General features: G+C 43.4%; 2 protein-coding genes across 3 annotated transcripts; both read right to left on the reverse strand.

Annotated features, from left to right (window-relative positions):
- Positions 1-8938: 8938 nt before the first annotated feature.
- On the reverse strand, positions 8939-11693 carry LOC6581364 (leucine-rich repeat-containing protein 15). Of its 2 annotated transcripts, XM_015161787.3 has the most exons (6): positions 10629-11693; positions 10261-10571; positions 10052-10200; positions 9730-9989; positions 9376-9658; positions 8939-9312 (listed from the first exon to the last, which is right to left on the reverse strand). In XM_015161787.3, exons 1-6 carry the CDS (start codon positions 11330-11332, stop codon positions 9229-9231), a joined length of 1791 nt encoding a protein of 596 aa, XP_015017273.1. In that variant the 5' UTR covers positions 11333-11693; the 3' UTR covers positions 8939-9228. The 2 variants fall into 2 exon arrangements, with proteins under 2 accessions (XP_015017273.1, XP_002007099.1); XM_002007063.4 differs by having other exon boundaries at positions 8939-9658; positions 10629-11692.
- Positions 11694-12138: 445 nt separating this feature from the next.
- On the reverse strand, positions 12139-13450 carry LOC6581365 (uncharacterized oxidoreductase YjmC). Its single transcript, XM_002007064.4, has one exon. The coding sequence runs from the start codon at positions 13444-13446 to the stop codon at positions 12247-12249; it is 1200 nt and encodes a 399-aa protein (XP_002007100.1). The 5' UTR covers positions 13447-13450; the 3' UTR covers positions 12139-12246.
- Positions 13451-13477: the final 27 nt, after the last annotated feature.

Here is a 13477-nt window from a genome sequence, read left to right on the forward strand (position 1 = left end):
ATAAAGAAATATATACATATATATAAATTAGTTAATGATCTGTTTAATTGCGTTTTAATTGAGTACTGCAATCAAAGTTCAACACCTTCTTAGTGGGCGACAATAACTGTTACGATTATGATTGGCATTCGGGTGGAAAAATGTTGATTACATTTTCACAGAATTGCCGCAAAATTGCGCAAAGTTTTGCCAACTTCTAGCCGCAAGCCCAGCAACAAAAACACTTTGCACATCATTGCAAATATTTAAACAAACAGACATATGTATATGCACGTTATGTTTGTATATTCGCAGTTGATTAAAACATTTTAAATCTCATCCACAAATACGAGCGAGCAACAACTATAACATTTAACAAAACAACAGGCGAACAAACAAACACAAGCAGAGAGAGACCCAAGTGGTTTCGACTTTGGGGTTTTATGGCTCTCTGGACTGGGCTTACGCTTTCCACAGACTTTCCACAGACATTTCCACTGGGGGTTTATTGCTTGTTTAATTACACAAATAACTGAGCAGATTATTATGGTTAAACACGAAACAGTAATTGTCATGACCAGTCACAGCAATTGCTTCGACAATACTGAATGGAAATCAAAGCCAGCACACAAGTTGTTTAAGTTCTCGAATACCCTCCAGAATGGCTTGTGAATTGAAAAACTCAGATGAGTTCGTATTATGTGTGAATGAATGAAAATGTGAGGAATAGTCTTTAAGCTTAACCAGAAAATTGTTCTATATTTAGGAGTTAAAGGATCAGGATAAAGGAAAGGCTAAAGGAATATTGTAAAGTGAATGCATTCCAGTTTAGTCTGAGCATTTGTTATACATGTTGGTCTGAAGGTATTTCCTATATGTTATAATCATTAAAGTCTAGAATGAAGCCAACCACAAGCTGTCAGCAAAGAGCATATAAAAACTGCTTAAAGAAAAAACTCTATTATAAATCAACTATCTGATCTGGAATATTAATTATTAATTATATAATCAATAGAAAATAGTTAAGTGTTTGAATGCCTGTTACACAATGTGCTGATAACATACTTAGTCTTCCTCCTAAATAAGTCAAACAGAATCAAGTAGGCTTCAACTCGAGAAATATGAAAACAAAACACTTGCAAATTTCATGCGAAACTAATCGGATTCATGGCTCAATCATTGTCCTGCAGCAGCCTCTTCACACAACTTTGTTACTTAGTGCAATTAATGAGTAATGAAGAGCTGAAATGTAAATTATTTGGTCATAGTTACGACATGTCAGGCTGGCACACACAGATAGAAAATTCATAATATACTTAGGTATCTAGAAAATCTATATTTGATATAATGATTTTGTTATGATGCGGTTTACACACTTCACTGGGACAACAAATAATTTGTGGCTGTTTGTTAATTCATTAAGTTAGCTGGGCCGAAATGAAAATCATTTGCAATGGCGCCTGTGGCGCATCGAAGCCTTTCGTTATAAATGTTACTAATACGCCACGTAAACAAGTCCCAAATCCTTTAAAGCATCCCCAAAGAAAGCCGCATGCGGCAAAATTGAAAAGCAAAGCCAAACTCGGAAACGATAAAAGTGGCGAGGACATAGAGCAGCGGGCTGCCGGGGATGTCGGGAATGTTGGCCAAAGAGAAAACTGCATGCTGAGCGCAATTATGCTGGACAAACATTTGCCAGGACAGCCAAACGGGCAGAGAGAGATGGAGCAGATATACAGAGAGCGACAGAGAGAGTGCGAGTGAGAGTTTCTTTCCTATCTCAACGTTTGGCACTCCACATTAGCCAAGGCGCCCATTGCCGGGATGTGGCACTTAGCATGCACCTTGGCACACGCATCAATACACACACACACACACACACACAGTGAAGCTCTCTAGCTTTAGTGTACTCCAGTGCCTGGTTGGCCAAACACAGACTTCAGTTCCAGTTGAGCAACAGAACAGACGCTGTCTCTCAGTCTCGTGCTCCATCTCTAACCCATTGCCAATCGCAGCCTCCCTCTGACTGGGGCCGTGGAACGTGTTATAACAATAGGGTGTCATGGTGGCAATATATTCCTTTTCCACTCCACGCACACACTCACACACCGACGAACTCTGGGTGCTGCTCGACTAACACTAACGAGCAGTAAAACAAGTTTAAGATTTGCCGGCACACAAATAAAAACACAACCAGAGCCGAGCCCCTCTACTCGCTTTTCCTTCTCTCTCTCTCTCACTCTTTCTCTTTTCGCTCGCTCTATTGCTCTCCCTCTCGCCGCGAGGTCGCTGGCGGAAGCTGAGCGGAAGTTGGGCTTTAGCGTGCAATAACATAACCAAGGCACGTAGCACAAACACGGTACATTATATTGTATAAGCAGACTTCATTACGGTATTTAAACAGAATATCCACAAATTCTGACATGTCGAATGCGCCGCACTAAATCTGAACAATGGGCCGAAAACTGCCAGACAAAAATACCAATTCGAAAGGCATAAAATCAATCAATCATTGTTATATGCAATAAATAAGAATATATAAGCTCCATAAAGGATTGGGGATAGAATGAAAAACTTATTACTTCCTAAGGGTCAACTCTATGTATATATATAGGATAAAAACCAGCTAGTTATCAATAACAAGAGGCAAAAAAATAAAAGATTAAATCAACGGGATAGTTACTAAAACATTAATTCGAATTCCTAGCCTAAACTGATTAGATTATTCAGTAAAAGTTATCTATCTCTAAATTTGTACCTGTCCATGTTAGTTTCCTACTATATGAACAGCTGAAACAAAGTAGAATTTATAAAGCATAATTTTAACTCAAAATCATTGAACTCTTCTTTGTTTTATTAACTACGAAAGTAAAGGGTATCTATGTCAAAAATGTTGAACAAATTGGTTTCTAATTTCAAAGTATATTCAGCACTCTATAAAACTCTCTATCTCTCTCTCCCTCTTTACCTCGCTTGCCATCGTTCTATGTATGCAGCTTAAAATCATTTTTAAAACAAAAACTTTCGCAGCAACCCATTGTGCCAGCGGGGCGTGCCAAGACACACACTAGGTTACACACTCACACACATACACACAGACTCATTCAACACACACACATACATTCTCACGCTCGCACATACCCACATCAAAAGTCAAATTGTGAGCAGCGAGGCGATTCGAGCTACTCTTTGGAGTCAGAGCCCGTCTCGAGTCTCGAGTCTCGACTGACTGGAGCAGTCAGGTCTTGTAAAAATGCATCACGTAACCCGAGGGTTGGCCACGGCGCCTGGCAATATGATTAGACCCGCAGCCTGTGGACGGGCCAAAACTTTTGTCAGCAGGCCGATATAGAACCTAGAGCAGGAGGCGGGGTAGTTGGTGAGAAGAAATCGGCGCCATATGCAGCCACAGACCAAAAGTAAAACTGGGCAATAAAAATTTGTCGCCCAGCCAATAAATGTGCCCAAAAACAAAATAAAAAAGTAAAAATGCCAAGCGGCACAGAGACAAGGAGCATTCAGAGCTGAGCGAAGCGAAAAACATTTTCATTGCTGCCACAAAAAACAGTGAAAATAAAAACTAAAACTTGCCACAACCCAAGGTGGCTCAGGTTGCTGTCCAAACAGATTCCAAGCAATAAAAAATTGAAATTAAAACTTCCACTTGTGCACGCTGCACGTTTCCTGCCCCCTCTCCACTGTCCAATGGCCAATGGGTCGACCAGTCGAGGCGAATGCGACACAGTTTTCACGCGAAATGGGTCGTTCAAATTATGAAAGCCACAAATGCGGCTTGCTCTAAATTGCCTCAACAATGGAGAATCTCATGCCGAGCTAGGTTAGCCAAAAAGCAAGAGCTGGGCTAAGGATTCGATTTAACTAAGCGAGTGGAAACATCTCAACGTGGATTTCGCAAGATCTTTTATATATAAGTAAATGACTTCGATACTGCGAGACTGATGATTCACTGATTGACTGATTGAGCTCTACATTAGTATAGATAAAAAGAATTACCGATGATAGAGTGGCAGACTTTTGATTGAACCACTTATCTGATGTAATGCAGCTATAACTATAACTGCAATCAATCATGATAGACTAATTGACAAAGCTACTAAGAGACTAATGGCTGACAAGCTGACTGGCTGACTGATGGATAGATAGCTTGTCATTTGGGCTCTATGCTAGTACAACTAAAAGCTGAAGCTAAGCTTATCAAAAGAGAAATTGAAAGATGATCAAAAGGCAAATTGAATGACTAACTGATCTAAGCATATCCTAAGCAATACATAGACTCTAGCTATGCATAAAGTCAATCTGCTCTGGATTAACTCTTGGCTTCCACCTCAGCTGAATTTGAGCCAATAAAATTGCAACGATTGAAATAAAGCTTTTTGATTGAATGACTTACTTCACGATATACCAATAAATGCAATCAGCTTCTACCCATTCAATACAATTGACTCCAATACTTTTCACTGATGGAGCGGAAAGTGCGTAAAAATAAAATTGTAAACTTAATGAATACTTTCATATTATTTCCAGTGAAAAGCCACCGCATCGAATGTCGCTTCAATATAAAATTTGTCAGGCACTCAAAATTGTATAATAACAATAAAAAGACTTGACAAGTTCTATACGTATATATACATAAATATATATTCCTTTTTATTGTTGTTCTTAGCCCTGGTTTGTGTCCCTGTTTTGTGTCCACTTTTTGCTCCCATTGCCGTCTGAGTGCCCAATAAGGTCAATGGGCAGACTTTACATTTTTTTCTTTTTCATTTTCATTTTCATTTAGATTTCCATTTGCATTTTCATTTTTATATTCATCATTTGCATTTTTTCATTTCGCTGTTGTGAAAAATCAAACAAATTGCAACCAAATTTTAATTGTTTTTCTGTCAACTGAGCCGCGCTACGAGTGCGAATGCGAGAGTGTGTGTGTATCGGTATGTGTATCTGTGTGTCTAATCAGTATGGCTGCGCACACACATCCAGCATATTTCACACATCGTAGCAGCAGTCGACAGAGCCGCCTCATAAGAATAATGTGCGACACGTTCGAGCATAAACCGAATTAAGTATACGCCACGTTTGCCAGCTAGTCAGCCAGCGAGCAGCCAGCAGACAATCTGAAGCTGAAGCTGGAGCTGGAGCTGGCGCTGGAGCAGAGCAGTAGATGTGGGAGAGGGACAGAGATAGCAGCGGCAACTGAATGGACGCGTGGCCACAAAAACCAACTGCACACACGCAAACATACACACATACACACACGCACACACACACCCAGTCGCACAGTCGCTTACAAATATTCACAGGGACAAGCTAACACTCGCATTTTTATGCGTTGTAGCAGCTCCAAAGTGGCAGCCAAACACACACAAACAAACACTCACACACACACACATATGGTTCCTTTGGCAGCATGTGCTAAATATACATATATGCATACATGCATGGCTTTTGTGTGTGGGTGTTTATATATACACTCAGAGAATATATGCTTGAGATATAATCTATGTGCAAACATATATGTATATGTATACATACATGCAGCACTATTTATGAAAATAGTTTTAGTAGTAATACGATATTCATGTAATTATAACTTTATATTAATTTATATTATATATAAATCTAATCTTAGGCATATTTTCTTCGAGTGTACAAATATATACAGACACCCACTTATACACCCATATATGTATATATATTTCATTTTTATTTGTGTTTTAATATATGCTATTTCTGAACTTTGAATTGGCTAACAAAATTAGCATTTGCCTAAATTAATTCAAATAAAAATAGATCAGTAAAGGTTCACCAGAAAAGTTCACACTTGGAGCTAGTTATTGAACTCTCTTTTCAACTAAATGTTCCATTGAACTGGTCTGCTGCAAATGGGATAAGCGAGAATTAATATTGAACCAAATAAATACTGAACTAACTGAACTAGTGCAACAAATAACAACCAAACTCGAAAACAATTGAAAGAAGGAACCACAACTTTGCACTGCAGCTCATATACTCTAGCTCATATCAAATTCAATTCTTTATTATTGCAAGATATCGCGATCCGTTCACATTCTCATGCTCATTTTCTCCGAGTGTACGTGAGTGTGGCAGCAAACCAAAAAGTTGAGATGCGAACGCCGTGCGAAAGGCCAACAGCGTCGGGGCGACGTCTAAGTGAATTTGCCTTAGTCAAATTTTGTGCTTGCCCTGGTCTGGCCTGGCCTGGACTGGTATTGCCTTAGGTCAGGCATTGGGCATTGGGCAACGTTAAAGGACTTTTAGCAACTGCTCCTTTGGGTGTCTTGTGGCAGCGGCTGTGGCCACTGCTGCTGCTGCCGCTGCTACTGCCTCAGCTCTCCGTGAGAGCTGCATGAAATTTGCATTAATTTGCGTGCTGCTGCTGCTTGCACAATAAAAACCAAATTATTTCAAATTTTCAAATAAATCACAAATTTTGACCAAAATTCGGCACCAACAATAAAAACAGCAACAACATGAGCAGCTGCTGCCAAAACGTAGCTGACAGCGACGCCAACGTCAACGCCGACGTCCATCATCGGGACTATTGCCGAGTTCACTGTGTCAATGGCTTCGGCTCTGGAGCGCCGACGAACGCAGCCGAACGCCGACCGCAGAGCGAAGCTGCTGACTTAAGCGCGCGCTTGAGCACTACGAAAAAGCTCAAGAGTAAATTGAGTGACACGCGCTGAGTGGAACTCAAATGTGCTGGCAATGCTGCACAGCAACGCCATTCAGTCAAGCAGCGACAGCCGCAGCATACCCTTTGGGTTTGTGACTCGACTAAGCCAGGCCGCAGCTTTTCAACACGAATCTTGGGTTCATAAACTTTTTGATAAGCGCCGTTATAAAGTGTTTGCCCAACCAAAGGATTTTCAACTTCAAGAAATTTACATACATTAGCCCTTATGGGGGACCGTGCCGGTGCGGCTGGCAAAAGGGGGTTTGTTTTGTTAACCGGCTCAGAGGGCAATTCAAATCCTTTTACTTCCGCTTTAAGCAAAACAACGATAAGGCGCACGCTGAGACAGATGCGTCTGATAGCAAAGATTCACACTCAACCCCTGCACAGCCATCCCGCATACCCCGTCCGGTCTAGCGCACGCCTTCAATGCGTAAGAGAAAAAAATTATGATTACATATCGTATATTGTATATGGTATATTATGCACGGAGCTCGCTACCCACGCAGGAAAAGGGTTGACAGTTTACGCAGCTCCCCTTTATACAGTGCTCCCCCTGCCACACACAACCTCTGCGGACACAAAGCTGAGACACTTTTAAGGCAATCAGCGCCCCAGGCTCAAGCAAGACAACGTATAAACAAAAACAACAACAGCACTGAATTATAGTGAGACAAATGGCGGATGGCCGACTTGCAAATACTCTGTACAGTTCGGATTATGGATAGTTCAATATGAATGAGTTGACTGCAAATAAGATATAAGCAACAATAGCTGGAAATAATAGTCAACTGATGAATAACTGGAAATAACTGGAAGGTATCCTTTAACAACTGACCTGTAGTTGTCTTTCTCCTTGACTAAGTCTATAAAGAAATTGGCCAAAGCTGACCCACTGTTTAAACAGCCCAAAAAGCCAAGGGTAACAATATAAATATAGAAAATCAAATCACTCGGCTCATATAATTTATTAAAGATTCTACTCTTGAAGGAAAGAGAGAGAGAGAGAGAGAGAGAAAGAGAGATATGTACGTAGATGTGTATGTATTTAGAATTTCCACCTATTAGTTACATATGAGCACACACAACTAATACACCCTCATTTAATTCACTTACAGAGTATTGCAACAACAACATTAGCAGCAACAACAACAATGTCGGCATTCAATTTTTAATATTTGCCTTGCAAATTTCGCATAAAATGCATTTGTTGTCTGCATACGAGTCAGTCGCCGCCCACTGCCACGCCCACGCAAAAGGGCAAGGGACGGAAATGAAGGCAGGAGCCTAGCTGTAGACGGCAGTCGGTAGGCAACAGGAAGCAGCTAGCAGCCAGCAGATAGGCAGAGAGAAAGAGAGGGCAGAGGGGACAAAAAGGGTCAGCGACAAAAAGTGGGGAAAGTGAATGGGAAAATGTAAAATGAAGAGCGTGGGCAATGTCAACACATGGAAATTGCAAGGACAACAGCAAAAACTACCACGACTAGGTGAGCCAAGGAATAGTGCTATCGAAGGGATTGAGATAGGGAGTAAGGTGTGGGGAGTAGGGAGTGAGGAGTAGGGAGACTGCAACGGAAGCAATAAATTGGTTAGGTAAAAAGCTTGTCCTAGACGTAGACACATAGGCAAAAACCGAAACGCGAGACATCGCCGTAATTTGTGAGAGCGAAACATAGGGAGGGAAGGGCAGAAGGAGCGCGCGACAGTGGGAGAAAGAGAGGAGACGAGTGAATAAGGCTATCGCAGGGAGTGCAGTTGCTTTGAAGCACAGTCAGCTATCCATAAAGGTATTTGCCCATGTGGCTGAGAACTAATAGAAAACGGGCAGTGGCAGAGGCAAAGGCTAAACTTGCCAGCCGACAGGGCCAACAATTATGGCCGTAATATTTAAGAGACAGCAGGGAAATGGCTAATGGAAACAGGTAACAGTTATGTCTGGAAGGACAACCTATAGATAAGTATGTTTATATATTAAAGTGGTTGACTAATATTGTATGCATATTAGATTCATTTAAGGAGCGAGGTCTTACTAACAGGCTGAGTTATAGTCCTTAAAAATAGTCTTATGTAATATATAACAGATTTATCCATACTTACTCAGATCACAGTAGGTGGCTTTGATATGATGATATTGATGACTTTAAATGATGATGAAGTACTTGATGATTCAGAGAATGAGAATTCCAAAGGATGCCAGGATATATGATATAGGTGTTTTGATGTTGAGCAACGAGAGCAAAGTAAATAATAATAAACTTTAATAGTTTTCCAGCTAGGATCTTCGACTAACATACGAACGCATTGATAAGGTAAGCTTTCAAATCTGAGTTATTGGTGAGAATTCAGAGTACAGACTGGCAGTCTGACAGAAAGATAAATGAGTAGTACAATAGATTAATAGACAAGAAAAATAGGAGAGGCCTATCAAGACTAAAAAATTCACAAAAAGCATCAAGCTCTAGGCACGTCCTAGACAAAATCTCAGATTAATAATCTAAGATTTGCTTTACTCTGGCAGCTCATCCCTCTCATTAATCGACGTGAACCTTCTTGATGGCCACACTGGTTATCTCGGCCTCCTTGAGCTGCTCGTCCGTGGTGGAGTTATAGATATGCTTCAAGTACAAATTGAAATAGTCGGTATAGTTCATCGGGGTGGAAATGCGATGGGTGCGCACCGGAAGACGCGGCGACAGCGACAACATGCTCGCCCACTGCCCATCGCAGAGATCGTCGTAGCGCAGCAGGCCCACCTCGTGGCCGCCTAGGTCGCCCGGTCCCCGACACATGGGCTGCTGGCCATCCCATAGCTTCACAACGAACTCGCGTATCCAACGGGCCAAGTACAAGGCGCGACAGTCGCAGTGCCAGGGGTTCTTGTCCAGCTTAACAGCCACCAGTTTGTCGAGTCCGTGCAGAGCGCCGGTCGGCAAATACATTAGCTTATTGGAGTCGATGCGACTGGGGAGGGAAGACAAAGGCAGAGGACATCCAATGAGCCAAAGTGGTTAATTGAAGGGCAATAAACTCACAGTTTCTCCAGTTGGGTGAGCGGCTCGAATGCCCGGGCATCGAAGTGCTTCAGTACATTGTTATTCAGCATCAGTATTTTCAGGCTGGTCAGGCCTTTAAAGTCGTTGGCCTCCAGCGTAGTCAAGTTATTCGAGAAGAGCGTCAGTCGAGTGAGGGCGCTCACCTGCAGAAACAGGCCCGAAGGGATGCTGCACATGGAGTTCTGGCCGAGGAAGAGCTCGTTTAGATTCTTCAGCTCCGCAAAGGCATGGCCATCAATCTGCAAGGAAATGGCATTATGTAAATAGAGTCCCACTAAAACTCAATCAAACGGAAACTTACGTGACTAATGCGATTCATGGTCAAGTCGAGTGTCACCAGATTCACCAGATTATTGAATATGGTGCCCGAGATTGATGTGATGCGATTGTTGTGCAGCATAAGGGTGCGCAGGCTCGTCAGACCCTCAAAGAAATCGTCGTCAATTTTGGCTGCAAACGGAAAGTTTCATTCAATCAATTAGACAAAACAAATTCAATTTAATGCCTCACCAATTTGATTCAAGCCAAAGTCCAAGGCCTTCAGCTTGGTTTGATATCGCATGCTGCCCGAGACGAGCTCCTCGATTCTGTTGCGCGACATGTCGAGTTCCTCGAGCATCAGCTGATCCCTGAGCAGATTGGGCGGAAAGTTCTTGATCTGATTGTCGCACAGATTGATGACAGTTAGCCGCTGGGCGTGATAGAACAGCGACTCGGGCAGCAAACTAATCTCATTCTTATTCAAATCCAGCAGGTTCAAATTGCGCAGCTTCCAGAAAGTTCGCGGATCAATGTCCTCCAGCTTATTATTCTGGATGCGACTGAAGAAGTGGGAAGGAAAACTTAGATAGAAATTAATAGAGTTGGCGCTTACTTACAGCTGTAATAAGCTATCCAAGTCCTGGAAGAGATCGAATGGCAGAAAGTCGAGCACGTTGTTGGATATGTCCAGCTGCTTGAGCAGTGTCAGGCCTCGAAAGGTATCCTTATGCAGGGTGGAGAGTGAATTGCGTGACAGATCGATGGCCACCATGTTCATAGGTATAACCTGGCTGACGGGCACCGTCTTTAGGTTCGTGTTCCAGCAGGTGAAGCTCTTGGTGTCCGGATTGCAGCGGCACACTCCAGAGGTGCAGTGGTTCCACTCCAGCTCGCTGCCGCTGGCCAAGTGCCAGATAGGCTGCTCCACGGAGCGCAGTCGGCTCTCGATCTGCCTGACACGCTTATCGAACTCCGAGAGATTGAAAATCGAGGTGACATCTCCGTTCGCCGATGAGTCTCTGCTCTGCCCACTCGACCTGCTTCTGGCAGTCTGCGGACTGGAGGCCATGAAGCTGTTCATGGTGTCATTTGGCAACGCCTTGATGAGCAGCAGCAGCTGCGACATGATCCTCAGCGTCTCGCAGGCATTCAGCGTGCAGTTTCGAGTGCCAGCTGAGAGCAGAGGCATGAGATACCTCTGGCGGAACTCCTCCAGGCTCTGGGCATCCTTCGATTGCTGCGAATGAACCAGCGAATAGTCCAGAACCAGCAGAAGCAGCAGCAAAAGGCAGACGAGTATCCGATTGAGTGAAGACGACATGGCAGCCACAATGAAGTGCCCCACGAGCAGTCGAAGCCTATTTATACCCCTTCAACGGCTGCATAATTCACGTAATTTGTGAAAATTTGCACATTTGCATCCAGCAATTACCTTAAGTAGTTCAGAAAACCACATGGGAGCCAAGCTGAGTCGACGATCTGAAGCAACTGTTGTTTATATACACTTCTTATGACATAAACTAGAGAGCTACTGTTATTAATATAACTATTAAATCTATTGGCTTTGGCATTAAAGGTCGTTCTTTCAGAGGGGGGTTTACCTAAAATAACGTTTTAGCAAAACCATATTTCCATATTTTATATACCCAATTCGTTCAATATTTGTCTCAAAGGGTATTCTCAACTCGACAAAGTATAGAATATTACATTGGAAGTACGTTGCAAATAAAAAAAAAAAAAATAACATAGGTAACTATGCTCTATATATAATACTGATATTTTCTCAATACTAAAATAAATTGTTAAAATTAAAATAGTAGGAATCTATAACGTTAGCTAATCAACTCATATAGCTGCCAGTTCACAGCGCCCTCTACAAGCACCTTAGCGCAATTACAGCCTGTCCCTAGTATTTCAGCAATACTTTATCTGTTCCCATTTTTCATTATCCCTTTATAAACTGTCCCTCGTATTATCTACTCCCAATATTATCCTTAAATGGAAGAAAATTTCTCCTTAGATGGCGCGCTAGAATTACAGCGAATTCGTTTAAGCGCCACCTAGCGTCATTTGCTTCAACTATGCAGCGCTCCCTGACGGCCTCTCTGAGAAACAAACTCAGCACCATCTGGCTGCAGCACAGTTTATCATATCAAGCGCCATCTGGCGGCAGCATAGATCTTTACAATTTTATATAAATTAACTGCCGGATATTTGGAATTTCACATTTGCTATCTACGCACGAAGATAATTTGACTTATTGGATGCGAAAGCCAATTGCAACGACGGCACGCAAAGGAAATCCGCAAGGCGTTTGAATTTGGCCAACATGGTGTTGGGAAATGACAGCGCACCCAGGTCGTCCACGCGAAGCATATGGGCCTTCTCCAGCTCGCCAGCCAGCTTGACAGGCTTCGATGTATCGAAAGGAATGCTATTCTCGATGCACTTCTTGAAATCATCCAGTCGCTCCTCAAAGTCCGGCACAAAGACGCACGGATCCAAAGCGAGCATGACAAGACCTAAATTTGAGGTCGGTCCCTTCCCCTGTTCCGCATCCATGGAGGCAACGCGTGTCGCATAGTTTGCACCAGACATAACTCCGCAGAGCACATCAATCATGGTGGCCAGGCAATAGCCATTTTGACCGCCCGCAGGATTGAGTCGGTTGGCCCGGAGCGCCAGGCAGGGGAAGATGGTGGGATGGCCGCCCTCATCCATGGCCCAGCTACTCGGTATACGGTCATCATTTAGATACGCCCACTCCAAGGCGCCCATGCTCTTCGTACTGGCTGCCATGTCTAGCATAAAATGTGAGTCTTTGCCGTCTGCGCCAAATGCCAAGCAATTGGCTCCAATGCTAGCGTCCCGACCTCCCGGAGCCACCATCATGGCCGGGGTATTCGAGAGCACCAGTCCAATGCAGCCTCTAGCCATGGCTCGGAATGCATACCAGGAGGCCATGCCGATGTCATGGGATCTTTTGGCCACCACAAAGCCAATGCCTGACTTTTGTGCCTTATCTATGGCCAAATCCATGCAGTAGTTGCCCACAAAGACGCCCATGGCGCCGTGGCCATCCACATGGGCAGTTACCGACGTCTGACTGATAATCTCCGGTTCGGCCGTTATGTCCACAGTGCCATGTTGCAGATCTTTCAGATACATATCCAGCCGACCGATGCCCATGCCGTGGATACCTCTGTAGTCCGCCGCGAGCATAATGTCGCTGATGCAGCGCAGCTTTTCGAAAGGCACGCCCACCCGTCGCAGGCAATCGTGAATGAATCGACGCGCCTCACCTTCCAGGACCAGAGAAGTAGGCGTCGTGTCCGTCACACTGTCGCGCTGGACGGCGGGCTGGCCATAGAATCGCCGGTACTGGGAATGTCTAATAGTCGCCCCTTGTAGGAGTTGCCCGAATTTGCTCAACATATTCGCTTTCGTTTTTGAATTTCAGGCCAAG

This window comes from Drosophila mojavensis, unplaced genomic scaffold, assembly GCF_018153725.1.
Source record: "Drosophila mojavensis isolate 15081-1352.22 unplaced genomic scaffold, ASM1815372v1 contig_74, whole genome shotgun sequence".
NCBI lineage: Eukaryota > Metazoa > Arthropoda > Insecta > Diptera > Drosophilidae > Drosophila > Drosophila mojavensis.

Coding starts and splice junctions, on each gene's coding strand:
- LOC6581364 (XM_002007063.4), bottom strand. CDS start 11,332: ATGTCGTCTTCACTCAATCGGATACTCGTCTGCCTTTTGCTGCTGCTT. Junction 10,201..10,260: donor CTTTGGCTTGAATCAAATTG/GTGAGGCATTAA, acceptor TTCCGTTTGCAG/CCAAAATTGACGACGATTTC. Junction 9,990..10,051: donor CCATGAATCGCATTAGTCAC/GTAAGTTTCCGT, acceptor ATTTCCTTGCAG/ATTGATGGCCATGCCTTTGC.
- LOC6581365 (XM_002007064.4), bottom strand. CDS start 13,446: ATGTTGAGCAAATTCGGGCAACTCCTACAAGGGGCGACTATTAGACAT.